Source organism: Aricia agestis, chromosome 13 (genome assembly GCF_905147365.1).
Source record: "Aricia agestis chromosome 13, ilAriAges1.1, whole genome shotgun sequence".
NCBI lineage: Eukaryota > Metazoa > Arthropoda > Insecta > Lepidoptera > Lycaenidae > Aricia > Aricia agestis.
This window is the reverse complement of record NC_056418.1, coordinates 15,882,321-15,908,070: the sequence shown is the minus strand read 5'-3', so window position 1 is coordinate 15,908,070 and position 25,750 is coordinate 15,882,321. Positions and strand designations below refer to the sequence as shown.

The 25,750-nt window shown below is 38.7% G+C and overlaps 1 protein-coding gene and 1 long non-coding RNA gene across 3 annotated transcripts; one reads left to right on the top strand and one right to left on the bottom strand.

Moving 5' to 3' along the window:
• Positions 1-3,567: 3,567 nt before the first annotated feature.
• LOC121733193 lies at positions 3,568-17,656 on the bottom strand. Its single transcript, XR_006036522.1, has 3 exons — positions 17,645-17,656; positions 4,845-4,850; positions 3,568-3,778 (listed from the first exon to the last, which is right to left on the bottom strand). It is a non-coding gene; the product is annotated as an uncharacterized LOC121733193 (long non-coding RNA).
• LOC121733186 (putative inorganic phosphate cotransporter) lies at positions 10,969-25,140 on the top strand. Of its 2 annotated transcripts, none has more exons than XM_042123359.1 (11): positions 10,969-11,049; positions 14,708-14,832; positions 19,329-19,508; positions 19,866-20,004; positions 20,500-20,717; positions 20,983-21,132; positions 21,391-21,523; positions 22,005-22,129; positions 22,472-22,591; positions 22,897-23,029; positions 25,101-25,140. In XM_042123359.1, exons 1-11 carry the CDS (start codon positions 11,028-11,030, stop codon positions 25,133-25,135), a joined length of 1,380 nt encoding a protein of 459 aa, XP_041979293.1. In that variant the 5' UTR covers positions 10,969-11,027; the 3' UTR covers positions 25,136-25,140. The 2 variants fall into 2 exon arrangements, with proteins under 2 accessions (XP_041979293.1, XP_041979292.1); XM_042123358.1 differs by lacking the exon at positions 25,101-25,140 and adding an exon at positions 23,839-24,135.
• The last annotated feature ends 610 nt before the right edge of the window (positions 25,141-25,750 follow it).

Sequence of the window (25,750 nt, the reverse complement as noted above, 5' to 3'; positions counted from 1 at the left end):
TGTAATGTAACTGTAAATGATTTTGAAATATTTCCATTAAATATGTTAACATTTAATACACAAATTACTAATTAACATCGTACTGAAACCTAGCAAGCTGTTGAAATAAATTTACCGCAGGCCCGACGATTTTGTTTAATACCCTCTGAAATTCAACTGAATATTTTCAAATTAGAAAAGTTTTGGCTCGAATTAAATTTGAAATATTATGATGTTATAGGCTCTCTATACGTTGGCTTTATACAAGCGACTACGAATATGTAGAGATTATCATAGACAGCTCATAAAATTTATTGACCACAACTAAAGAGCTGCAAGACTCTACAAGGTTTAGCAAACACCTTATTATTGACCCTAAATTTCTTGGAATAAAGGTCCTGTAAGAGGTAATATTATGATTTAAAACAGACCGTACAGGAATCCAGACAAAGTTGTCTAACGATGCTCCTGTTTCCGAGGACCCGCGATACCAAAATTTCAATTCAAGAAGATCGTAAGGCTGCGTTGCCACCAGAGATGTGTTGCGAGGAATATGTTTTTGAGAATCAATAGAATAACTTAATTGACATGAGCTTGCCGTGACATCGCTCAGCGCGGCGGTGCTGTTGGATCAAAAACACATTCCTCCCAACACATCTCTGGTGGAAACGCAGCCTTATACAGGCTTCACAGTAATACTAGGATTACTAGGACGCCTCCGTGGTCCAGTAGATTAGAAGCTTAACTCTCTACTCAGGTCAATAGTTCGATACCCGAGTTGGATTGTAACAAACGAAATTAATGAATGACTGAGTGAATGATAGAATGAATATTATTTATTGGAATTTTACAAATAACATAGAAATCCAAACTTAGTACTTAACTTAAATTAGAGTAAAAAAAATAATTATGCAGCATTTCTTAACTCTTATATTTTATTCCGAAACCGTGTCAGTTACGACATTTTACCAAAGAGTTTCCTATTTGTATTTTGATGTAAGTACTACTTATCGATTGGCACGATATATTATTTCATATGAGGTTTTTCCAAAATTTCCAAATTTAGGTGTACCATTAGGTTCCTTGCTATTTTATGTCGCGTGCCACTTCTAGCACGCGTGCCATGCATTGCTTCGCCATCCCTGATTGTAGAGTGACAAAAGGTAGCTTCGGGCGAGTATACCCTGTATAATACTATACATTATACAAAAATAAGTGATAATACTTTAGGGAGTGTATGTGTTCCTTGTATAGAGGTCGCCGTGAAAGTAGCAGCGCTGAAAGAGCAATTTTTTTGTGATTTATATAAGCAAGAGCCGCAGCGTCATGAGTTCATGACTCATGAGTTCGTCCATACAAATTGCAAATAAAATTTGCTCTTTCAGCGCTGCTACTTTTACAGTGAACTCTCCACAAGGAACACATACACATTCTAAAGTTTTATAACTTACTTTTGTTACACTCTGTATCAGAACTCGCCTAGTTCCTGAAGCGGTGGTACGTGCCGAAAGCATCATGAGGACTACAAGAGGGATTGGTAATATTTAAGACTTTCACGGTATCATCTCAGAGTAACTGACCTGTCTGGTTGAAAACTTTCATCGGAGATTGTTGAAGACATAGAAATTCGTAATATAAAATTCAATTCATAAGCTTCTTAGGGCCAAAGAAATTGAGTTAGTTATTTATAGTAAGGTTGTTAAAAATATGTAAATTGTTTATGGTAACATCAAATAAGCAAACTAGTATAATCTGTATTTTTTTGTCTTTTGTTACACTTCCGGTCTCTGTACAATGCATGTCACGTTTGCAATAAAGAAGTGCGTTCAACTTTCACAGAAATACGTGGTTTTATTAAAGGTTCATCGATTTGTAGAATAAAAAAAAAAAAAAATCTATGCGTACACTCACTCATTTACTTAAAGGTGGAAGTTGTTTTCGCGGAATATTGCTAAAAATAACAACTAAATTTAAACTATGGATTTCCGCAAAGTAACGCCTGATTCCATTAACGATTTGTAGAATATTAAAAATTAATTTGCTACGTCTCAGTTAGTCTAGGTAGGGATATGTCATATTGCTATACTGTGGTCTAGGTTAGGTATTTCAGCTGTTGGTGGACCTATGCGAGAGCTATGAAGAAGTCAGTAAGTTTAAAAGAAATATGTTGAACATATTAAAATAGTTCTTATTTCTGTAATAAAGGTCATGTCAAAAATATTATTATAAAAGCGAGAGTCCGTTTGTTTGTTATCTTTTACACCCAAACCGCTTAACCGGTTTTGCTGAAATTGAAATGGCGATATTTTCAGTTTCGGAAAAGGATTTGGGATACATTTTATCTCGGAAAATTGTACGGATCCCGCGCGATAAACGAATTTTGACGCAACGGAGTTGCGGGCGTCATCTAGTTCTTTTATAAAGTGAAAACTTATTTTTTTCAGTATGTATGTGGAAAAAAAGGTTTTTGACTATCTTCTGTGTATGCAAACCGTTTTTTTTAACTGGATTCTACTGTAAGTCGATCTCACTGGTGGCTAATTTGCAACCTAACTTCTATATTTTGATTAAACTTTCGTCGCTAATTTTTCATCGCTACATCCAATTCGCAGCAGGCCGCTGGCCGCTGCAGTGCCACTATTTCACATAAACCGCGTTTCTTCGCCACATTTTCAAATAAACAGTGCATGTGTTATTATTTCACAGTGAAATTAACATGAAAAATGGCGCCCGATGCGGTCGAATACTTGTTATTTATGTTACAACAGCACGGGATGTATCTGGTAGCAAAGTTTGAGGTTGGCGGATTGCTATTTCTAGTTTACAGCGTTTAAATACCTTTGACGTTCCGCTAAACCTAATTAATTAAGGGTAACCTAAGGGTAACAGTACATTTTTCTGAGATAATTCTATTACATTTTAACCCGGAGCTCAAAATATCAGCACACCCGTTAAAATAATTTGAGCGGCTTTTATATTATGTCTGTGTCTACATTTTCAGGTAGAGGCAGACATAATATTCCATCTATCATTAAGATGGACTAAATAGAGGGATTGTGGGACGTGGGTTAGTTCTGTTTATTTAAATATTTAAAGCTATCCTAACATTATCACAAAATAACGTGCAATACCCCGTTGCCCACAAACGTTGCTTCGTGCATTGAAAACTTACCTCATAATTTTGGTCTGGTCATTTCCGTCCAAATCCCGTTTCTCAAACATTATCATCTAACTGTATTACAGGGTGCATTGGCAGGCATTACTCCTTCTTTATTCTTCTTCTTCTTCTTTTGGCGTAAGCCTCCCCATTTAGGAGTTGCCAGTGTCAGAGTTGAGGCGAAAAATGTGAACAGTTATAACTTATAACGTAAACTGATTGCCATGCAGCGGGCACGGGTGATGACTTCATGCGACCATGCAAATACAAGGTAAAATAATGAAACAGAAAAAACCAGAACAAGCAAATAAGTACAGCAAAATATTGTTTCTTAGCCTTTAAAGATACACAGAGTACATAAACATAAATACAATCTACATAAATTAAATATAAAAGGAAGAGAATTCATATTACAACTAGAGCCTAATGTGATTATGAGCAATGAACGAGCATAAGATGTCTATAAATGGAGAATATACTAACGATAAAATAGATTTAAGATTAGTGGGACGAGGAATATTAGGAGGAAGGTAATCGTACAATGAAAGGTTGTTTTCGCAAGCAAAAAATATATGGTCTGGAGAGCCTTCATCCAAGCCACATTCACACAATGAGCTATCCCTCACCCTTATTTTAGCTAGACTCCTTCTTTATTATGCTATCGGATTACTCTGTACACATTACACAATATTGTCTGCTCTAAGATACACATTACAAACGTCTTGTTGGAGTTTAAAACAATTTTGTAATGGCAGTAGGTTTCTGAGATACGTTTATCTGTAGTTTGTCGACTTCACTGTTGGTCAATTCATAATTACTTTCATTTTGTTGATGGCTTATCTAGTGAAAACCTAAGAGAAAGAAACTTTATTGTAAAAGTCATTCTTTGCCTGTCTATTCAATCAAGTGCTACCACAATAGGTATAATATTACTAAATAATAACTTTCGTTACGTGCTACCTACGTAAAACTGTAAGGTTTTTTTAAAGAATTTTTAATACATTGCAATTCAATTTGAACTTCCCTTTTTCAGTGTGTTACTAGAAGCACGCAGCAGGTAAACAAATCACTAACAGTTAGCTTAGTGACCCATAACAAAATGACTCCATAAAAACTAATACAGTGGAAACTGTTGTAGGTTTACGTCACGTTGCAGAACATACGGTTCATAATATACTAAAGGTCAGGTCACATATAAATAAGACGAGGAGCGACGCGACTATGAATAATGACAGAAAGTGCAACGACGCGCGACATCAAGCTAATAATTTTGTATTGCTTTGCATCATCGAGTCGCGTAACGTTTCGTGTGAATTTTACAAATTTTGTAATTTAATACTAAGATAATATAACGCTGAAATCTGTCAACTCCATACGAATTTTGAAATGCATCGACGCGCGTTGCTGTCTGATTTGACCCTTACGGCTAACGCTGTATATAGTAGGGATGCCACGAATAGTGAATTGGCCGAATACCGAAAAGGTACCGAATATTCGGCATCGCTGGTTAACGAAGCGCCGAATATTCGGCACGAAATACATTACTTTTCGGGGGCGCGGTAGCTGGATTAAGACAAGTCTCAACCTGTTTTCCTCGTTGCATTTTCAAACGAGTCATTTGTGTCAAATGAATTGGATTTTTATTTGAAAACAGTTCGCATAGATCGGAAGGCCGATCCTTACAAGTGGTGGTTAGCAAACGAAAAACAATACCCTAAGGTTTGGGTAGGTTTGGGTTAGGGCCTAACCTACGAATAATAAAAACTAAGGAAACATAACTCCCATACTATTACCGTTTTAAATTTGGGTCCATTCGAACTGTCATGTAACGTCAGCCTTTATACCGCTCCAGGCCACCTAAATATTGCAAATGTATTGAAATGTGTACTGAGGTATACTTTTTTGACAAGTATTTTGGAGCATGTTTTTTGACTGAGTTACTCTTCCTTAGTTTTTATTATTCGTAGGGCCTAACCCAAACCTTTTAAAATTTGCCAAAGTTTATCTCCTGGAACTCCTGGAAGTAGCGTGTATAATGAGAGGTTATTTTACCAGGCTGGTAAAATTTAATTTACGATGAAAAGCGTAATCGTTTGCTACCGAAAAAAAGAAAAGCTTGTCTTTATCCATCACAACTTACCACTGTAGTGCTAGCACGGCGACCAGCGGAAATGCGAAAGTATGGACAAACTGTGGAAATAAACCTAAGGTGCCGTTCCGATCTTTTTTCGTTCCAAAAATTCAATTAAAATGCCACTTTATGACAGACTATAGTCACAAACTGTGGAGATAAACCTAAGGTGCCGTTCCGATCTTTTTTAGTTCCGAATAATTCAATTAAAAAGCCACTTTATGACAGACTATAGTTCTAAAAATTCAAATAATATCCTACATTATGGCATATACTATAGTGTGTCATAAAGTGGCATTTTAATTGAATTTTTCGGAACGAAAAAAGATCGGAACGGCACCTTAAGTTTATTTCCACAGTTTGTCCATACTTTCGCATTTCCGCTAGTCGCCGTGCTAGCACTACTGATCCATTTTAATTACTAAAGTGTTGTAATTTGGAAATAAATACAATTTTGAGTAATACGAGTACATATTATAACGTGTTTTTTACATGATTTGGTATTCGGTACTAATTATGTATTATTCGGTTGAATACCGAATTTTGCCATGCTTCGGCACGAATGGGCCGGCTCGACCGGATAAATACCACGTTCTCACAGAAAACCGGCGTGAAACAGCGCTTGCACTGTGTTTCGCCGAGTGAGTGAGTTTACCGGAGGCCTAATCCCCTAACCCCTACCCTATTCCCTTCCCTACCCTCAACTATTCCCTTCCCTTCCCTACCCTCCCCTATTACCCTATTCCCTCTTAAAAGGTCGGCAACGCACTTGCAGCTCTTCTGATGCTGCGAGTGTCCATGGGCGATGGAAGTTGCTTTCCATCAGGTGACCCGTTTGCTCGTTTGCCCCCTTATTTCATAAAAAAAAAATTAAAAAAAAAAAAAATAAAGAAGCCGAATAGGCCGAATACCGAATAGTTGCCGAATATTCGTGACATCTTTAGTATATAGTTTAAATTCTAAATAATTTTAGTATTTTATTTATATTGTAGATTTTGTTCCTTAATATAGAATCTTATTATAAACCCTAAAGTATTATAAACAATATCTAGTGGATGTCCATGGCCCAGTCAATGGTCAGTTGGTCAGGAACCTTACTGTCTGACCTCGACCTAGTGCACTTGCTATGAGGTGCGCTACGCTTATTAAAGGTACGCGCACATTATGACATGGCGTAGCGGGCTGGACACATTTTCCATACACTTTCTACAAGGTGTAACACTCTTTCAGCGCTGCCACTTTCGCAGTGAACTCTATAGAAGGGACACATATACACCCTAAAGTATTAACACTATGTTTTGTTACAACCTATATAATCTATCGTGAACTCGCTCTGTATAAAATGTAAAATATGGTAGATTAGTTGATACCTGCAATTCCGTTGTGCAGAAATTCGCTTATCGCGTGGGAACCGGATACTCATCAGGGATAAAATTATTCTAGGTCCTTAACCGGGTCTCAAATTGTATCACTATGACGTCTTAAATACTTTCCTAAATATCCACGAATTAAAAAGAAAATAAAGGATATTTTTTTACAAAATAAGAGTAAGCGGTCCTTTTCCGCAGTTTAATGTTTGGTTAAAAATCATATTATTGTCATCTCTCTCGTTACAATATACGAATAATTATAATATAACAATAAGATATTTAATGGATTTTAACTTTGACCCAGATCTAAGCTTAAGAATAGACTCTAAATCAAAATACTTTACTGAGACTACTAAATAAGCGACTTTATTTGTACAGTTATTTGACAATCATGTATAAAATTTTATAAAATATTGTCTCTTAGTCCTTACAATAAAGTTAAGAGCAATGGTCGTTTGGACACAAAATTACTATGTATTTTAGCAGAATTAAGTTATTATATAAGTTAAGTCTGGAAGTTTCTGAACAAACTTTATGTAACTTGGATAAAATTCCTGTTTGTCAAAACATCATGCCTTCTTCGCATAGATAAGAGGAGTGACCGAGATAGCAAGATACTTCATTAACTAAACTGGTTACTGATAAGAATTCATATAAAATGACTTTATGAGATAGGCTTAATGTTGCTCTTCGTCACTACAATGCAGCGGCGGCATCGTTCGATAGACCAATAGAAAATGAAAATAGACCATAAAGGCTAGGTTTTTTGGTAGGCATAGGCATTTTGGACATGCCATAGTCCTAATGTTGCATTTTATTTGAAGTTTTGTCGGTCGTGGTCGCTTGTGTGCTTTGGCAAAGATCGGAAAGTCACCTTATCAAATGTTTCAGTAGGTTAATAGCTTATAGTAGTGTAGCCTATTGCTGCACTACATCTACAGACAGAGACGCGCTGATTCAGTGTTGCCCGTCCCGCTCACACATCGCGAGAAGAAGATCCAACAAGTGATCATCGCGCTATCTCATATTATGTGAATGTGTAAAATATGTGGTTATCTATTCGATATGTCCCCGCGTGCACTAACACCTTACTTGTATTATAAATACTGAAAAATATATATATATATATATATATATATATATATATATATATATATATATATATATATATATATATATATATATATATATATATATATATATATATATATATATATATATATATATATATATATATATATATATATATTATTGGAATCTCAGAATGCGCTCCAACGATTTTCATGAAATTTAGTATATGTATAGGGGGTTTCGGGTGTGATAAATCGATCTAGCTAGGAATCATTTTTAGAAAATGTCATTATATTCGTGTTTTATCGAATACCGAGCAAAGCTCGGTCAAATTTTTTTCAGTATTTATAATACAAGTAAGGTGTTAGTGCGCGCGGGGACATATCGAATAGATAACCACATATTTTACACATTCACATAATATGAGATAGCGCGATGATCACTTGTTGGATCTTCTTCTCGCGATGTGTGAGCGGGACGGGCAACACTGAATCAGCGCGTCATCATTGTTATGATGTAGCAACTGTAGTAGTTGCTACATCATAACAATGATGACGGCTCAGTTGGTGGCCGGAGTGAGTTTACCGGAGGCCCAATCCCCTACCCTATTCCCTTTCCTACCCTCCCCTATTCCCTTCCCTTTCCTACCTTCCCCTATTACTCTATTCCCTCTTAAAAGGCCGGGAACGCACCTGCAGCTCTTCTGATGCTGCGAGTGTCCATGGGCGACGGAAGTTGCTTTCCATCAGGTGACCTGTTTGCTCGTTTGCCCCCTTATTTCATAAAAAAAAAATTGGCTGCTCGTCCGGGCAGCCGATGGTCCACAGTGCCCCGTTTGCGCAGTACCTAAGTTAGTGTCTAAACACACTAGGCCGAAGTTACGCGGCGGAAATTCCGCATGATTACGCCCGCAATGTCAAACTCATACAATATACGTACGCGGACGGAATGCGACGGAATAGTGCGTCATCGGTAATTTAAAATACATTGCGTACTGAACCCTTCGTGCGCGAGTCCGACTCGCACTTGGTACAGCCTGTAGATAGACAGACAGACAAATGGACGGACATTAAAGTCTTAGTAATAGGGTTTAGTTTTTACCCTTTGGGTACGGAACCCTAAAAACAATAATAAGCAAATTAATAATAATTATAATTGGTATATTTATCATACAGCAGCCTTGGGCTGCCAAATACAAAAATGTGAGTGGAAAGTGACAACTTGGAACTGGCTTAAGCAATTGTATTGTAAACAGTAATAATTATAATAATTAACTGTCAACTTTTTAATGTCCAATTAATAGAAAGATATAAGCACAGAATAGATAATAGCACAAGTAAGTACATAAGTATTTTTGCCTGATACTGATATTTAAAAGAGTAGGTAATTGTTGCACATGGACACATGGATACCCAAATTTAACGATTTCAGCTGTCCTTGTAAATAATCTAGTTTCTAATCTAAGCCCTAAGTCTAAGTGAGTAGCACGTCACCATGAGATAAGGGTACGTTCATAAAATGCGCAAGAGGCTTTTAACGATTTTTTCACTTTGCCCCTCATTGGTTTGATATCCTGAGGTTTACACATTACAACTGAGTAGTTGTAAAAAACAGTGATAATGAACTGAATTTTTAGAGAACTATTTGAGTAAATAGTTCTCTAAAAATTCAGTTCATTATCACTGTTTACGCTTAATTAGCAGTTATCACTGATAATATCATAAGAATAACAAAACTCAATCTAAATTATTAGGGAGTGAACCTCGCAAGATTAGGCTCAAGCGAGATCTCGTGAGTTTACGAAAATCAATCTCGCAAGATGTCGAAATTTGTTAGAGAAAATTGAAATCACGCTTTGATTATTTTCTATGCTCAAGCCGCAAGTACAATCTCGTCAATCTAGATCTCGCTAAAAATGCCGAGATCTCGCGAGAACGACAATCAACAACATTGACTGCATTTCCTAATAATTACTGACTCGAAAAGATTACATGAGTATTTTTTAATTAATTTAGATTTTGTTGTTTTAGAGTTTTTCTGAGATCCCCACTCCCCACATCCAATTGACATTTGATGAGATTTGGCTGTGACTCCAATGGGAAACAACAACTCACGTAGTTTATGGATGTCCCTGTATGACTTTTATCTTGATCGCATCTGACAGCCACCCGTGACAACTTTTTCCTGGCGATAAGCCATCGATCTGGAACAAATAAATTCTGCTATCGATTTATCTCAATGATCATAATATTATGGACCAAGAGCCTACGACGGCCAGACTTTCTTCTGCCTCCCCACTGCTAAACACCCCAAAGTATACTTTTAGAAAGATAATACCGGTGTCTGACAGTGGGAAGCAACTGTCAAAAATGTCCGACACTGGAAGACGAGATTCCTCCATACACCGCGAAGAATATAAGCTATAAAATTGAGCTTTACTCTTTCTCGAAGGTCAGGTAGTCCTTTAGAACTGGATACCTCCTAAAGCAGAGGTAGCCGACCGGTCGATCGCAATCGACGGTCGACCGGTCGATCAAGACTGTTAGTCCAGTCGATCGTGGCCAGGCGAAAAATATAAATAATTAAATCAGACTACCAGACCAATAAGCTAAACCATGCTGTTTCATTTAAGATTTCGAGAAGTATGAACTTAGTAGATCGTTAGTAAACAGTAATTGAGTCCAGGTTTCCTCGGATTTGTCCTAGTTTGAAGGGCGTCTGGGGTGCGTCTAGCCGGGTTTTTGAAAAGTGTCCGGGTGAAATCCGGACACTTTTTTGTGAGAAATCCAACTTTTTAGCCACGCAGAAATAAACGAAAGATAAAAACTCGCTAAGCATAAGTGTCCCCTACACACGATTTCTTGCACGGACTTGAGTTAGTCAGATTTTTACAATTTCTTGTTGGAAAATCAAAAATTGGCAAGACATTATCGTAAATGCTGATTAAAAGAGGTGTCAGGGGAAATAACCACATTTCGGCCAAATGTCCGGGAATTTTGCCGTGCCTGACCGGCGAAGGCAATTTGGATGATGGCAGCCCTATTTTGAGGTCTATAAAGTTGGGGCCACCCCTGTCCTAAAGCAACCGCGACCGAAACTCCACAGTTGCCGGTCGTTATGACCTCTGTAAAGGTCGCAAACAGGTAAACTTTCAGCTTTACTAAAATGAGGAAAGTCTGGCCGTCGCAGGCTCTTACTCTATTATGATTTGTCGATGCGCGTGCGCCGAAAATCGCGACATCTGTCAGTCCGCGCGACGCGACCGGCTGTGACGCTCGTGTGGACGGCGCTTTAGTGAATATTTAGTATTAATATAAATATGGAGGTTGCGAAGAAATCGGGCAAGTTTATTTGATGTTCTTTGACTGGAAATACTTGGGAATTTAGGAAAAACTTTAAATTAAGAGGTGCAATAAAAATTTTACAACCGCAATTTTTCAGGCTTCAGTGCGCTAACCCCACGCTAATAAAAGATATTATTGTATTACATTCCGGCAAAAAATATATAAATATAATAATATAAAAAATAAAACATTATACAAGGTGTAACAAAACTTAGTGATAATTGTTAATACTTTAGGGTGTGTAATAATATTATGTATGTGTCCCTTATAAGGGAACCACCGCGTGCTGTAAACTGAAGTAATCTACATGCGGACGGAGTCGCGAGCACAGCTAATAAAGTATAATGGAAAAAATAATAATATACACCTTCATTCGCTTATTCTATTACAGGATTAGCAAAATAAGTTTCGATATTTAAATCACAAGCGCCACGATAGTTTCGGCATGTCGATAACTATCTGACATGCCGAAATGCCCCTAATTTTATATTTCTTTTAGTTCCAAAATATCGAATACAACCTGTATTCGATATTTTGTCTAAGTACCTACTACCTACTCAGTGCCAATAATTATTTTTGCAAAAATGATAAAGTCAATGACATACAGGGTGTATCAAAAATAAGTGAAAATACTTTAGGGTGTGTACGTGTTCCTTGCAGAAAGTTAACTGTGAAAGTAGCAGCGCTGAAAGACCAAAATTATTTTTTACTTTTGTATGGGGAAACTCGTGAAGCTCAGGCCATTGCCCATACAAAAGTGAAAAAAAATTTTCGTCTTCCAGCGCTGCTACTTTCACAGTGCACTCTCTGCAAGGAACAAGTACACGCCCTAAAGTATTATCACTTATTTTTGTTACACACTGTATAACATTATGGTTCCGTGTTTATACTTCACAAGGATCTACTTTTGTCGACCTTAGCGTATACAATATCTTGTAAGTTGTATCGCGGAATACAAATCAAAGAATACAAACTTGATTTCAATTAATTCATTAACTAGTTTTACGCGCATTATTTGTAGATCACTTAATAATTATTATTATTTAATAATATAAAGGAATCTTTGTGGTCGCCGCAATATACCACGTGAACAACGTAGCAGAATATAATAAAATTCATACTAATATTATAAACAAATATATTATTATTGAAACAAATTCTATATTGGGCCATGATGGGTAGCTATGATTGGCACTAAGATTGCGAAGCTTACATGCGCAATTAACCTCATACACGAACGTGCCCCTCTACTGCAGGTGCATAACATCTTCTATTGACCAAAGTGGGCTGCCTGGATTATAATATTATAGTACGGTAGTACTAGATGACGCCATTGCACCAACATTAGTTTATCTCGCAGGAACCGTAATTTTTTTCGGGATAAAAAGTATCGTATGTCCTTTCCTGGGACTCAAAGTATCTCTATACCTCAACAAAATCGGTGCAGCGGTTTGGGCGTGAAGAAGTATCAGACAGACACACTCGCATTTATAATATTATATGGATTGGTCGATCATTTTTTTTTTAATGAAAGAAGGGGGCAAACGAGCAAACGGGTCACCTGAAAGCAACTTCCGTCGCCCATGGACATTCGCAGCATCAGAAGAGCTGCAGGTGCGTTGCCGGCCTTTTAAGAGGGAATAGGGTAATAGGGGAGGGTAGGGATGGGAAGGGAAGGGAATAGGGGAGGATACGGAAGGGAATTGGGCCTCCGGTAAACTCACTCACTCGGCGAAACACAGCGCAAGCGCTGTTCCACGCCGGTTTTCTGTGAGAACTGGTATTTCTCCGGCCGAGCCGGCCCATTCGTGCCGAAGCATGGCTCTCCCACGTATGAATATAGTCATGGTCTATCATAGACGAAATCCCCTACTTTTATAATCGCTTGCATTACTCCATACATTATAATTCCTTCCATATATTAGAATTGTGTTGGAACGTAGTAAGTAGTAACTCGGTCGGGCTGGCCCAGGGCTGGCCGGTCGAAGGGCATAATCGTGATGGATGAGTCCTGTTGTTGACAGCTTTTTAATCAACGCATTACCAAATTGATCGTGCAATTTATTTACTTCATTGGTATGTTTACTATAATTTAAAATGTATACTGACGCCCGCAACTCCTTTGCAAAAAAATGGTTATCACGCGGAAAATGTAAAATTTTCCGAGATCAAAAAATCCTACGTCCTTTCCTGGAACTCAAAGTATCTCCATACCAAATTTTAGCAAATTCGAATCAGCGGAACAGCCAAAGGCAGATCAAAGTGAAAGGTCAATGTACGAATTTGTATGTCCTCTGTTGTAGGTACTGGACACCGGTCCTCACATTCTAGTTTAATAAAAATGTTTGTGTTTTATTTTATTTATTGTAAAAGGTCAACAATTGTAAACACTTTGTAGTAAAGTTCAGACTACACTTAATTCATTTAAATGCAATGTGTTACTATTTAAGAGCTGAGTTTTCACAGCGAGTTAGATACAAATAATACGGGCATAATATTACCTAAAATCTAAAGTTTTTTTTTTTTTCATGAAATAAGGGGGCAAACGAGCAAACGGGTCACCTGATTGAAAGCAACTTCCGTCGCCCATGGACACTCGCAGCATCAGAAGAGCTGCAAGTGCGTTGCCGGCCTTTTAAGAGGGAATAGGGTAATAGGGGAGGGTAGGGAAGGGAAGGGAAGGGGAATAGTTGAGGATAGGGAAGGGAATAGGGTAGGGGTTAGGGGATTGGGCCTCCGGTAAACTCACTCACTCGGCGAAACACAGCGCAAGCGCTGTTTCACGCCGGTTTTCTGTGAGAACGTGGTATTTATCCGGTCGAGTCGGCCCATTCGTGCCGAAGCATGGCTCTCCCACGTATACTATGACTTATATTATGACTTTGTTTTATAATAAAATATACTCTTTCTGCGCTTTTTTTTCACAGTAAAGGTGACTCGACTCGTTCACTGTGAACTACAATAATATACAGCCTAAACTCTAAAGTATTATCATTTATCACTTTATTTGTGACACTGTATTTTATTTGGCTTAAGTAGCTTAGTTTTTAATCCTCAATCTAAGTTGGTACACCGGGATAGACCAGGGGCCTCACCCCCGAAACTAGATTTACGAGTATTTGTAGTCGAATAAAAATGCCATCAATCTGTGTGCAGGCATGTTGTCTGTAGAGTGGCATTGTCTTTCATGCCATCAATCTGTGTGCAGGCATGTTGTATGTAGAGTCACAGAATAGATAATAGTATGGTAGAGTGGCATTGTCTTTCATGCCATCAATCTGTGTGCAGGCGTGTTGTATGTAGAGTGGCATTGTCTTACATGCCATCAATCTGTGTGCAGGCATATTGTATGTAGAGTGGCATTATCTTACATGCCATCAATCTGTGTGCAGGCACGTTGTATATTGTTGAGTGGCATCGTCTTACATGCCATCAATCTGTGTGCAGGCATGTTGTATGTAGAGTGGCATTGTCTCACATGCCATCAATCTGTGTGCAGGCATGTTGTATGTAGAGTGGCATTGTCTCACATGCCATCAATCTGTGTGCAGGTATGTTGTATGTAGAGTGGCATTGTCTCACATGCCATCAATCTGTGTGCAGGCATGTTGTATGTAGAGTGGCATTGTCTCACATACCATCAATCTGTGTGCAGGTTCATCATGGGGCGTCCGTCACGTGCAGACGTTCCTACTGTTTCTGGCGCTGGTGCTGGCCTTCTCCATGCGCGTCAACATGAGCCTCGCCATCGTCGCCATGACGGACACATTCAGTGACAACGTAAGTACCGTAGCATAATCGGTTTTCGTGAAGCTTTTCGTGAAAAATAAAAGGAGGCAAATAACGAAAATGTAATACTCAATTATTATTGGTTTCATTGGGCATACCCAAAAAGTTAACGAAATCGACTAAATGTTGAGTACATTTAGTGGATTTCGTTAACTTTTTTCGTTTAAAATTTATAACGGGTATCATGTTCCTTGTTTGAAAGTCATAAAGCTGCGTATTAAGTCAACTTGCATTCGATGGTTTTGACGGCGAAATTAGATAGAGACGATACAATATACCAAAACGACCTGCAAACCTTCAAGCATATTTAGGCCGGCAATGCACCTGCTGCTGCTGATGTTGCGAGTGTCCATGGGCGACGGTAGTTGCTTTCCATCAGGTGACTCGTTTGCTCGTTTGCTCCAGGCACCTTGGTCGCGAATACTTATCTACAGAGGAAATTCGTGGCTTGTGCCACGAATTTCCTCTCCCCTACCACATCGTTCAATTTATGAGCAACATTGGGTTGGTGACGGTATTCTTATGCGAAGGAGTCACAATATTATATCCTCAAGGGTCACAGTGACGGCTACGACACTACAAGGACCTGCCTTCAGGAAAAAAAAGAAATTTGCGAATGTAATTTGTCTAAGTGCCCTAGGTACCTTATTCGTAGGCTGGGAGTGATATACCGTGAAATAATGCTTAATTTCGTATTTACAAAATGCAATTTCAAAGATACGATCTTAGTAAATCCCTATTCACCGCTATTCACCCCTATTCCCTACATGATCCTGATAATTCATGGCCAGCTTTATGTTGAAAATTTAAGGTTACTCCGAGCTCCCCATCGGAAAATAGTACATTTGTGATAAGAAGTAAAGGTACGCGTACATAATGAGGAGGCGCAGCGGTCTGCGGGACATTTATCACACAATCTACAAAAAACATAAATCATTCATTCATACCAAGAAATATATCTACACCATTTGGTCATAAAATTATGGGCCCAGACTCTATAAATATTGTATTATCTATGGGGCCAAGTATAGTTATTAAAATATACATAATCTGTGAAAATTTCAAATATCTAGCTATTACCGTTCTTGAGTTACAGCCTGGAGACAGACAGACAGACGGACAGACAACGAAGTCTTAGTAATAGGGTCCCGTTTTTACCCTTTGGGTACGGAACCCTAAAAATGAACCAATTCGTAGCTTATTATCAAGCATTTATCAAGTATAACAATGAATTATAAAATCATATATTTTGCTTTGGTCACCTCCTTAAAATTTACTTCCGAGCCCCCTCGAGAACATAGCAATATTTTACGATATGGACCAACTGTCTAGGAAAATGATAAAGGTGTGATTCAAACATTGTAGGTAGCTTGCAGCTGTAGACTGTAGAGTAGCGAATATTATCCTTAAAGATAAGCAGCAGTTAAGACACGTGTTGATTTTATGTGGCTTAGAAGGCTGAATACTTTAAGGTTTTTATGAAGGTTGTCTAACTTAAAATGAAGGGCCCCACTACTTTACTAGTTGATATAAATAAGAAATTTTAAAACCCAAAGAAGGAAAAATTATCCATCCAATCTAATAGACGGCATTATTAGCCGTCTATTAGATTGGATCTGCTAGTTTAGACGCTACAACAAAAATGGATTTCCTATTTTGTTAATCCTTTCTGACGGTGCATATTTTTTTTAATTACTATTTTACTGTAGCACTTTCAAGTTTCAAGGCCGTAGCATGACGCGGCTTTTTGCCTTGCAGTGGGCACGTTGTATTGTGCAAATGCAGATATCCACATAATATTATGTGCTCCATCTTACATATCTCATGGATATTGGTGACAGTTAGAAGTGTGTCGAGACTCGAGAGGCGATATCTTATAATATTATCGATAGGGTTACAGTATCAAATATAAAATTTTCTTTTGCTTCTGTTTTGTAACGTTCCGTACCCAAAGAGTAAACACAGCACCCTATTACTAAGACGTCGTTGTCTGTCCGTTTGTCTGTCTGTCCCATAAAGTTAATATACCTAGCGGAATAGAGCAACAATCTCGAGCTGTCAAACGAAACCGAAATTGGTTTCATCTGTGTGTTAAAATATGTGTACGTATACACTTACACAAGCATGATTGAACATGATTTCTATGAGATTTTAATTGTCAACGTGCGGCACGTGCCGACTGGACGTCAAAAAAGAGTGCTGCTGACATATATCACACGTCTCTTTTTACAACGCAGTGTGGCATTTCTCTTGCTCAGGCCTTTGTTTCTCTATTCTGCTAGGTATATTTATTTTATGGTCTGTCCCCAGGCTGTACTGCAGGCTAAACTGCTATAACTAGAGTTCTGAAATTTTCACAGATTGTGTATTTATTTATGGGGGGCTCCAATTATACAACAAACGTTATTTTTTGGCCTTTTTGCTCGATAAACCTAATATCTACACTTATATCTTGGCAATTTGACTAGGAACCATGATTACTTGTTATATTATAGACAACTTTTTTAAATTAAAAATGTCGAAAGCAAAATGTTATACTTTATACATTTCTATCAATATCAGTTTTATTTATAAAAATATTTACATAGTACAAACACAATCTGTTTGTTAATTTAGAAAGTTATAGATACATTATTGGATCAATAATATAATATCTACGAGGTCATACAAGATAAACAGAACTCAACAAACATCGTTGAAATAATGTTATTAGTAACAATGAAAACAATATTGCAGATGTCTAAACGAAAAAGTGTCAGTATGTATGTCTGTCACGCTTACACTACCGTAAAACGATTTAGACGGATCAAAGGATCCATCTGACTGACTCGTGCAATGTGCATACGCATGGGAACTCACAAACCGGACCAGCAAAGCAAGACATAAGTGGATAAAATTCAGTCGACATTTGATTCATGTTATGTCAATTCATACATATTGATCGGCCATTCTATAATGAAACGATAAAGAAAACGTGTCTTTACACCAATATTCACATGCAGCCTAAATTAGACTCGACGTGTTTAGTGGTGATAACAATGATGTTGATGACGATGGCGCAACTGATCGATGGATGCCGTAAATTCGGCCGGCGATAAAAAGCGATGGTTAGTTCGATGACAAAACCGTTTTATGAAACTCGTAAAATGCCATTTTACTTTCGTTTTTACGGTCTCCGGGTTGAGGGCAGATAGTTCTGACCGGGTGAACGTAATTGCGTCGAAAAACCCATAGTTAATGGGTTTGGGGATTAGTTTGTCCTTTTTGCGGTTTAAGTCGGTCAAAGAGTTTTCTTTTAAACCACTTTTTATAATGGTTGATAAACGACAACCTTTTACAACGTTAAAAAAATACCTGTATAAATCGTAGCGCGTACTTACTAATAATATAAATGCGAAAGTGTGTCTGTAACCTCTTCACGACAACCCGCTGAACCGGTTTTGCTGAAACTTAGTATGAAGCTACTTTGAGTCCCGGGTAAGGACAAAGGATACTTTTTATCCCGGAAAAATGTACGGTTCTCGCGCGATAAACGAATTTCGGTGCAACGGACTTGTGGGCGTCATCATGCAGCTAAGACGTCAATAAAAATATAATGTAGATTAATAGAATCCAATCTCGTATTTCCATTGTTTAAACTTTAAAAATGCAGCGTAGAAAATATGTGTACGAACATTTCCATTGCATTCTGAATGTATCTCTGAGTCTGAGGTATCTGGATACAGTTTGCCTCATCGCAGCATCGCTATTTTTAATATCGAAGCTGCGAAGTGAAGACGGATTCTCTGGTTTTGGATGCAACGCAAAAACGAGATTGTCGTTTAACCGATTCGTGGCCACTGCCGCGCCCAGCGCGTCATTTAAAAAGATTCAGTGAGGCCGATGACGCGCCAGGCGCGGCATACAAGGATTGTTAAAAGACACGTTAAAACTAATTTATTATACTGTAATTACAATTCCTTAGTCTAAATGTGCATAAAACACAACCAGTGGCCAATGCTGCACGTGGGGCGTAATCGTTTAGCAGGGCCGATGACGCTTATGGCGCGTCATCGAACAAACTGCTTGACCTGTGGTAATAATTCGTGAAAATGAAGGTGGCAACGAATCGGTTAAATAGACGTTTTCACAAAATTCTATGACCATGCGTCCTGTTTTAATCATCGCGTCGTGTAATCATGGTCATACAAAATATGACAAATGCGGCTCGTCATAATTTGCGCGTACGTACATTTAGACTCTTACATTTCCTATGACCCAAAAAACCCAAACTTACAAGACCCAAAAAAGGAAACAGCTTACAATACCTACTGAAACCCAAAAAGGGATTTTTAAGCTGATTGTCCTAAGTGCGCTGGAGTCCTAAGAATCTTATCCTCCGCCCGTCACCCCAACATAGCTGCTGAACGACGGGCGTAGCGGGCGGCTAATACAGAGTACCTACTTAGTAACATCCAATGACATAGCAATGATTATCTTTCTTCCAGTCATTCGAGTGGTCCATCCAAACCCAGAGCGTGGTGCTCTCCTCGTTCTTCTGGGGCTACGTGATACTGCAGATCCCGGGAGGAGAGCTGGCGGCGCGATACGGGGGCATGATACTTATCACCATCTCCATAGCGGTCAATTCCGCGGTGACGCTGATTATACCGGTTGCTGCTTATTATGTGAGTGTGTATACAATAGTTTTTCTGGTCTGGGTTAGAGCTGATCCGGGGACTTGGCTTACATATAAAATGATTCTCTCCCTCAGACTCAAACGCACGAATCAGGGTTAAAATTAGCCCGGGGTAAAAATCATGTTGCCTATTTCATAATTTTATGATAAAAACATGATACTTAACCCGAGGATATCTTTAATGCAGATTCTTATAAGTGGGCCTAGTTCTTCATACTTATAGAAAGATAACATTAAATTAATCAGGGTCACTTTAAGTCTAGATGATATAATCCTTTAGCAGGATTAATCACAAATTAGGTTAAGACCTTATTACGAAAATCGACTGTTCCATTCCCAATTTCAGGGTGGGTGGAAGCTGTTGTGCGCGTGCCGCGTTGTGCAGGGTCTCTCGCAGGGCTTCCTGTACCCCTCCATGCATAACCTGGTGGGGAAGTGGATCCCGCTGGAGGAGAAGAGCAGATTGGGGACATTGATTTATGCTGGTGGGATATTATTCCTTGACAAAAATACTAGAGATATGAAATGAGTGCTCCGTTGGCATCTAGTATTTTCTTGATTGGACTCAGTTTTGATCCTTATTAAATTTTAAAAAAAGTTCAGTGGTCTCTAATGAAGACATAATAAATAGACAGACACCTTTTCTGGATTATAATATTAGTAATAATAATATAATATCTATCGACGCTTCACACCACGTCAGTCTGGCCCCGTGGTAAGTACCTGAAGGACTTGTGTTACAGGTACCAGACAACGGATATATATTTAATACTTTTTATACTATACATATATTTAAGATTTTTTATTATATGATACACATATTTAATACACATCCATGACCCAGGAACTTTGAAAAACTTTTTGTTCCATCGGCGGGATTCGAACCCGCGACCCCCGGCTTGAGCTACCAACGCGCTCACCACTAAGCCACAGAGGTCGTCATTAGTAAATGTGGAGTATTGATTTAATGACGTTACCAGGTGGTCAGCTAGGCACAGCCTTCCAGCTGTTGTCGTCAGGCTTCATAGCGGATTACTGGGGCTGGCCGGCCATCTTCTACGTGAACGGCACTCTGGGTGTGCTATGGACGGTGGCCTACGTGTACCTCGGCGCCGCCAGCCCGCAGACGTCGAAGATGATCAGCGCAGAGGAGAGGCTGTATATACAGACCTCGTTGGGACATGTCGGTGGACATAAGGTGAGTGATCGCATCAAAGTAGACATCGTATGTCAGAAACGTGCTAGGATATGTAACAGCCTAACAGGCCAATGTTAGTCTAAAAAAGTGTGTGCAAATACTTTCTTTCTAGTTCAATCTACTACGCATCCTGTTACTTGGTTGCAGTAGTATTGTGTTATAATAAATCGTTGGCACTTTAAGAATAAGTAGTTCTTATTCTTAGTTCTACGTGTAGTTCGTGTAGTTCCAGAAAATTTGAATATTTCGACCCGATTTCCCTCAGAAATTGAAGACCCCGTGGAAGTCGATCTGGACGTCCCTGCCATTCATCTCGCTGATCGTGGCGCACTGCGGACAGAACTGGGGCTTCTGGACCCTCATGACGGAGATGCCGTCCTACATGAGCAAGGTGCTGGGAGTGGATATTAAAGCGGTGAGTCTACAATTATGCTTTGAAGACTGATACATAATTAAAAGTTTTAGATAGGTGGTTATGATCTAATGCTCATCTTATTACAGAAAATGCTATAAATAGTTTTTGGTAGCCAGTAATTTTTTACCTGCAAATCCTGCTAAATAGTATGATGCATGGAGGGGTAGATTAATATGAAAGTTATGTTCATAGCTTAGACAATTTTTTCATTTACGTAACATCAAGTTTAAATTCATCTTCACATTGAAATTATTTTAGAACGGTGCGATGTCCGCGCTACCGTATCTGTCTATCTACGTGTTCAGCATCCCGTTGAGCTTCCTCTCCGACTACGTGCTCAAGAAGAAGTGGCTCAGCGTCACCGTCAGCAGGAAGGTCGCCAACTCTCTCGGTATGTTGCTTGTCTCTTCTGATTGCTCAATATAATTATTCCGTTACTGACATCTTTAAGAAGTCCTTCTTACGTCTCTAGTCCGCCGACGCTGCGAAACAGCGGCGAACTAATTTACCGTCTCATCCGCCACACCGGACAATACCTTATATTGCATCTCGCTTTATTCCAGTTTTGCGTTCAGTTCGCCGCTGTTTCGCAGTTCGCAGCGTCGGTGTACTAGAGGCGTTTGGGTTAATTCAGACCACAACGTCACGCGTAGATGCATTTCTGTACTGAATTGACAGATTTCAATTGCGCGAGAGCCGAGACGTCTTGCGAATCTGTCAAATCCATACAAATTTAGAAATTCATCTACGCATCGCTTTGCGGTCTATAGAGGCATGACTTTCGGTTTTACATTTTAACCTTTTGATTATTCAATTCTTGAGTCACAACAGTGATGACGACGATGTTATGGTGGCAATTCGTCCGTCCCCAGGTTACTACGGTCCGGCGCTGGCACTGATCGGTCTGTCGTACGCGCCGGCGGGCGACGTGACGTTGGCGGTGACGCTACTCACCGTTGTCGTAGCGCTCAACGCCGGACACTACACTGGATACCTGGTAAGGATTTGATAACACAACAGCACTTGCAATAAGAACCCTTCTTAACCGAACTAGTATTATCTTGTTTGTTTTTATGGAAAATTTTACGGCTACCATGAGAGCAATATAATTTAAATGGAACCAACATTTAAGGTACCAAAATTGAGCTCCAGTATGCATGAGCAACTTAAAAACTCCAATTGCATACGTGCATGAGACGAAACTCCGAAAAAACTGAAAACTACCTTTACATCAGTGATCTGCTATCATCAGCATTAACTGTGAGCAAAAAACTGTAAACTTCCTTTACGGTGGTCTACTATCACCAGCATTAACTCGGAGCATTCTATGTTATTCTAGCTGGTCCACATCGACATGTCGCCTAATTTCGCGGGCACGCTGATGGGCATCACCAACTGCTTCGCCAACATCATCAGCATCATCGCGCCGCTGGCGGCCGGCGCTATCCTCAATGATGAGGTGCGTTTAAAGATTCTAGATCTGAGCTGCAAAATAAAAACACGATTACCATGTTTTTGTCTCAAAAAGGGGAAAGGCTTTTATTCATTACTAGAATCACTGTTTTTTTGACAAAAACTTTTGAACAATTTGAGTTATAGTTAAAACGTTTGACGCCAGTAGCCAAGTCTAACAGCGTGATGAATGAGAGAAATTACTTAATATTCAGTCCAAAAAAAATATCTTAGACTAGGTTTCTACTTACTTTGACTTAGATCTAGTTCCTAGACTTGCGCAGCTTGTCTTAAGTAATCAAAATATTTCAGACTGATGCCAGCGAGTGGCGCAAGGTGTTCTTCGTGTCGTCGGCGGTCTACATCGCCAGCAACACCTTCTTCCTGATCTTTGGCACGAGCGAGCGGCAGAAGTGGAATGATGATGGCGAGACTAACGAAACTGGTAAGGCTGGAAGACTGTAGTCCGAGATACCGAAATCGTGGAGAATTCAGAGGATGGTAGTCAATTCATGTTGCACTTTCATGAGGCGTAGCATTTAAAATTTTAATGAATAATTGAAATTTGGAATTTCGATTCATATCTTCTTGTGTTGTAAAGAAAGTACAGTTTTTAGTGGCTAGGTCTGATAACGTTGCAATGTGAACTGACCTTAACTGCATGTCTGTTGTAACTTAATGTCTCACTTCTTGATTTGTTTTGGCTTTAGAGATAATATGTTTGCTTTTTCTTGCTTCTTTCTCTTTCTTCATTTCATACTATGCCTGGATAGTTAATGCAATCATCGTTGTGGTTCCAGAAACATATTCCTACCCCTTAAATTGTTATTTATTAGTGCCCGAAGTACTCTACTCTAGCGCCTTTGATTGGCTAACATCAAAGTTATTCAATCAACAACATTTATAGATTAATTCCTGTCAAAAAACCGGTTATATTAAGCCTACATTATTGTTAACAATTAATAATGAAACTCTCCCACCTTTGCGAAGGATTTATCAAAGCGCCCTCACAATATCGCCACAATATTTATATCAGTTATCACTGCTCGTAACATTTATATTTTCCGTGCCATAATGTCACGAGTTTTTTCATCTCGAGCAATAAAATGTAGCATACATCAAACAGATGAAAAAGGGTGTTAATTTTCAACGAGCATGTTTCATCAAATTTCAAGGGAACGATTCAATTTTTCATGGCGAATTTTGCATGGGATGCTGTCGAATTGATGAAAATCTTGGAATTGTAATTTCTAGCTGCCGCTTCGGATAGGCTAGGAACAGCTGGAGGGTCCCATCGGTCTTATGGAAGTTTTGACCGAAAAGTTTTCAGTCCATAGATGAGGGTTTCTGGCAAAGACACCTCTGGGCGCGAAGAATCTCTAACAAAATACTTTTTCAAAATTTATAAAAGATTTTTGGTTTTGGTATAATTCTTTTTAATGTTAACTAAAATTAAAAAAGAAATGTAGCAAGTTTGTGATCCTGAACTTGGTATATACTCTATACTATGATAATATAGAAATCTATATATATAAAAATGGATTTTCAATTGTGTTAGTAACGCTAAAACTGGAAAACGGCTAAACGGATTGGGCTAATTTTAGTCTTAAAATATTCATAGAAGTCCAGGGAAGGTTTTAGTGACACGAAGTTCACCGGGACAGCTAGTATGGAAATATATATTTTATAGTATAGACCAGACTTCGTGTTTCCTAAATTATGTGTTTGTCTAAAATTGTGTACTTATTCCTTGTTAACAAAGTCTGTTTCTTTTCTTGCAATCTAAGATACAGGGCTTGCACCGTGAAACAGTAGGCCTACCACGAAACAGTTTCAAAACGGTTTCGTAGTGGGCCCTGTTTTGAGACTCAAACAATCGGACGAGAATGTTGCGTCCTACTGTAACAAACGTGAATTGACGTTGTTAGAGTAGGACGCGGCATTCTCGTACGATTGTTTGAGTCTCAAAGCCGTTTCGTGGTATGGGCCCTGTTTTGAGACTCAAACAATCGGACGAGAATGTTGCGTCCTACTGTAACAAACGTGAATTGACGTTGTTAGAGCAGGACGCGGCATTCTCGTCCGATTGTTTGAGTCTCAAAACGGTTTCGTGGTAGGCCTACTAATCCAACTAACATTAGCTCATAGCTTGCTCCGTTTAAATATACTTTGATCTTAGTGTAAACAAAGATCAGTATTTAAGCTGCTATATTGCGTCCTACACGCATTAATTTTATAGAATTTAAATTTTTGTTTACATTTAGTGTCTAAACACACTAGGCCGAAGTTACGCGGCGGAAATTCCGCATGATTACGTCAGCAATGTCAAACTCATACAATATACGTACGCGGACGGAACGCGGCGGAATAGTGTGTCATCGGTAATTTAAAATACATTGCGAACGTAATCATGCGGAATTTACGCCGCGTAACTTCGGCCTAGTGTGTTTAGACACTTAGATTCAAATAAACTGTGCTGGAGAATATAATTTTAGTAGCCAGAGTATACATTTCAGAAATAGCAGAGAAAAAACGCGAGCTGCAAGCGTGATGAGAGGAATTCTTAGCCAAGTTATTATAAGTACCTGATTGTAAATATTATGTATATTGTATAGATAGGACAATTATTTATTTAGTACCCTTGTAAAGTGTAAAATAAATAATTATGTATTATAACGATTGTTTTATTACCCTCGTAAGTCGTAAGAAAGCAATGAAAATATGAGAAGACTCATCATCGTTATTATCTTTCCTAAATTACAGTAATTCTATCGCCGGCCACTGCAGAATGTAGGCCTTCTTCAATAAGCAATTAGGGCCTGTCCGCACTTTTTTTTTATTAACCGCGCGAAATTTTTCTCGCAAGTCTGTACGTTACAACACATTGAATCTTTTGAGAGTATTCGCAGTGATATAGGTGAATACTTAATAGTAGCTGACCTGGCAAACGTTGTTTTGCCATATTAATATAAATTATTTCTAGTATCAATATAAAAAGTAGATATAAACCTATTCTCAGGGCTAACGAATGTAATATCAGAGATGTTGATTCCTAGGCAAATGGGGTCCTACGTAGTTTGGTCGCGTTACGTCAATTATTGTCAAACCCAGCCGACATTACAATTAACATGTAATGTTCCACCATATGAATCGTGTAGGCCTTTGT

Bases quoted from the DNA above. Each gene is read 5' to 3' on its own strand.
- LOC121733186 (XM_042123358.1), top strand. From the start codon at position 11,028: ATGGAGGTTGCGAAGAAATCGG. The intron at 20,005-20,499 runs GTGGGATATTAT...TGACGTTACCAG, and splicing joins GGGGACATTGATTTATGCTG to GTGGTCAGCTAGGCACAGCC. The intron at 20,718-20,982 runs GTGAGTGATCGC...GATTTCCCTCAG, and splicing joins GACATGTCGGTGGACATAAG to AAATTGAAGACCCCGTGGAA.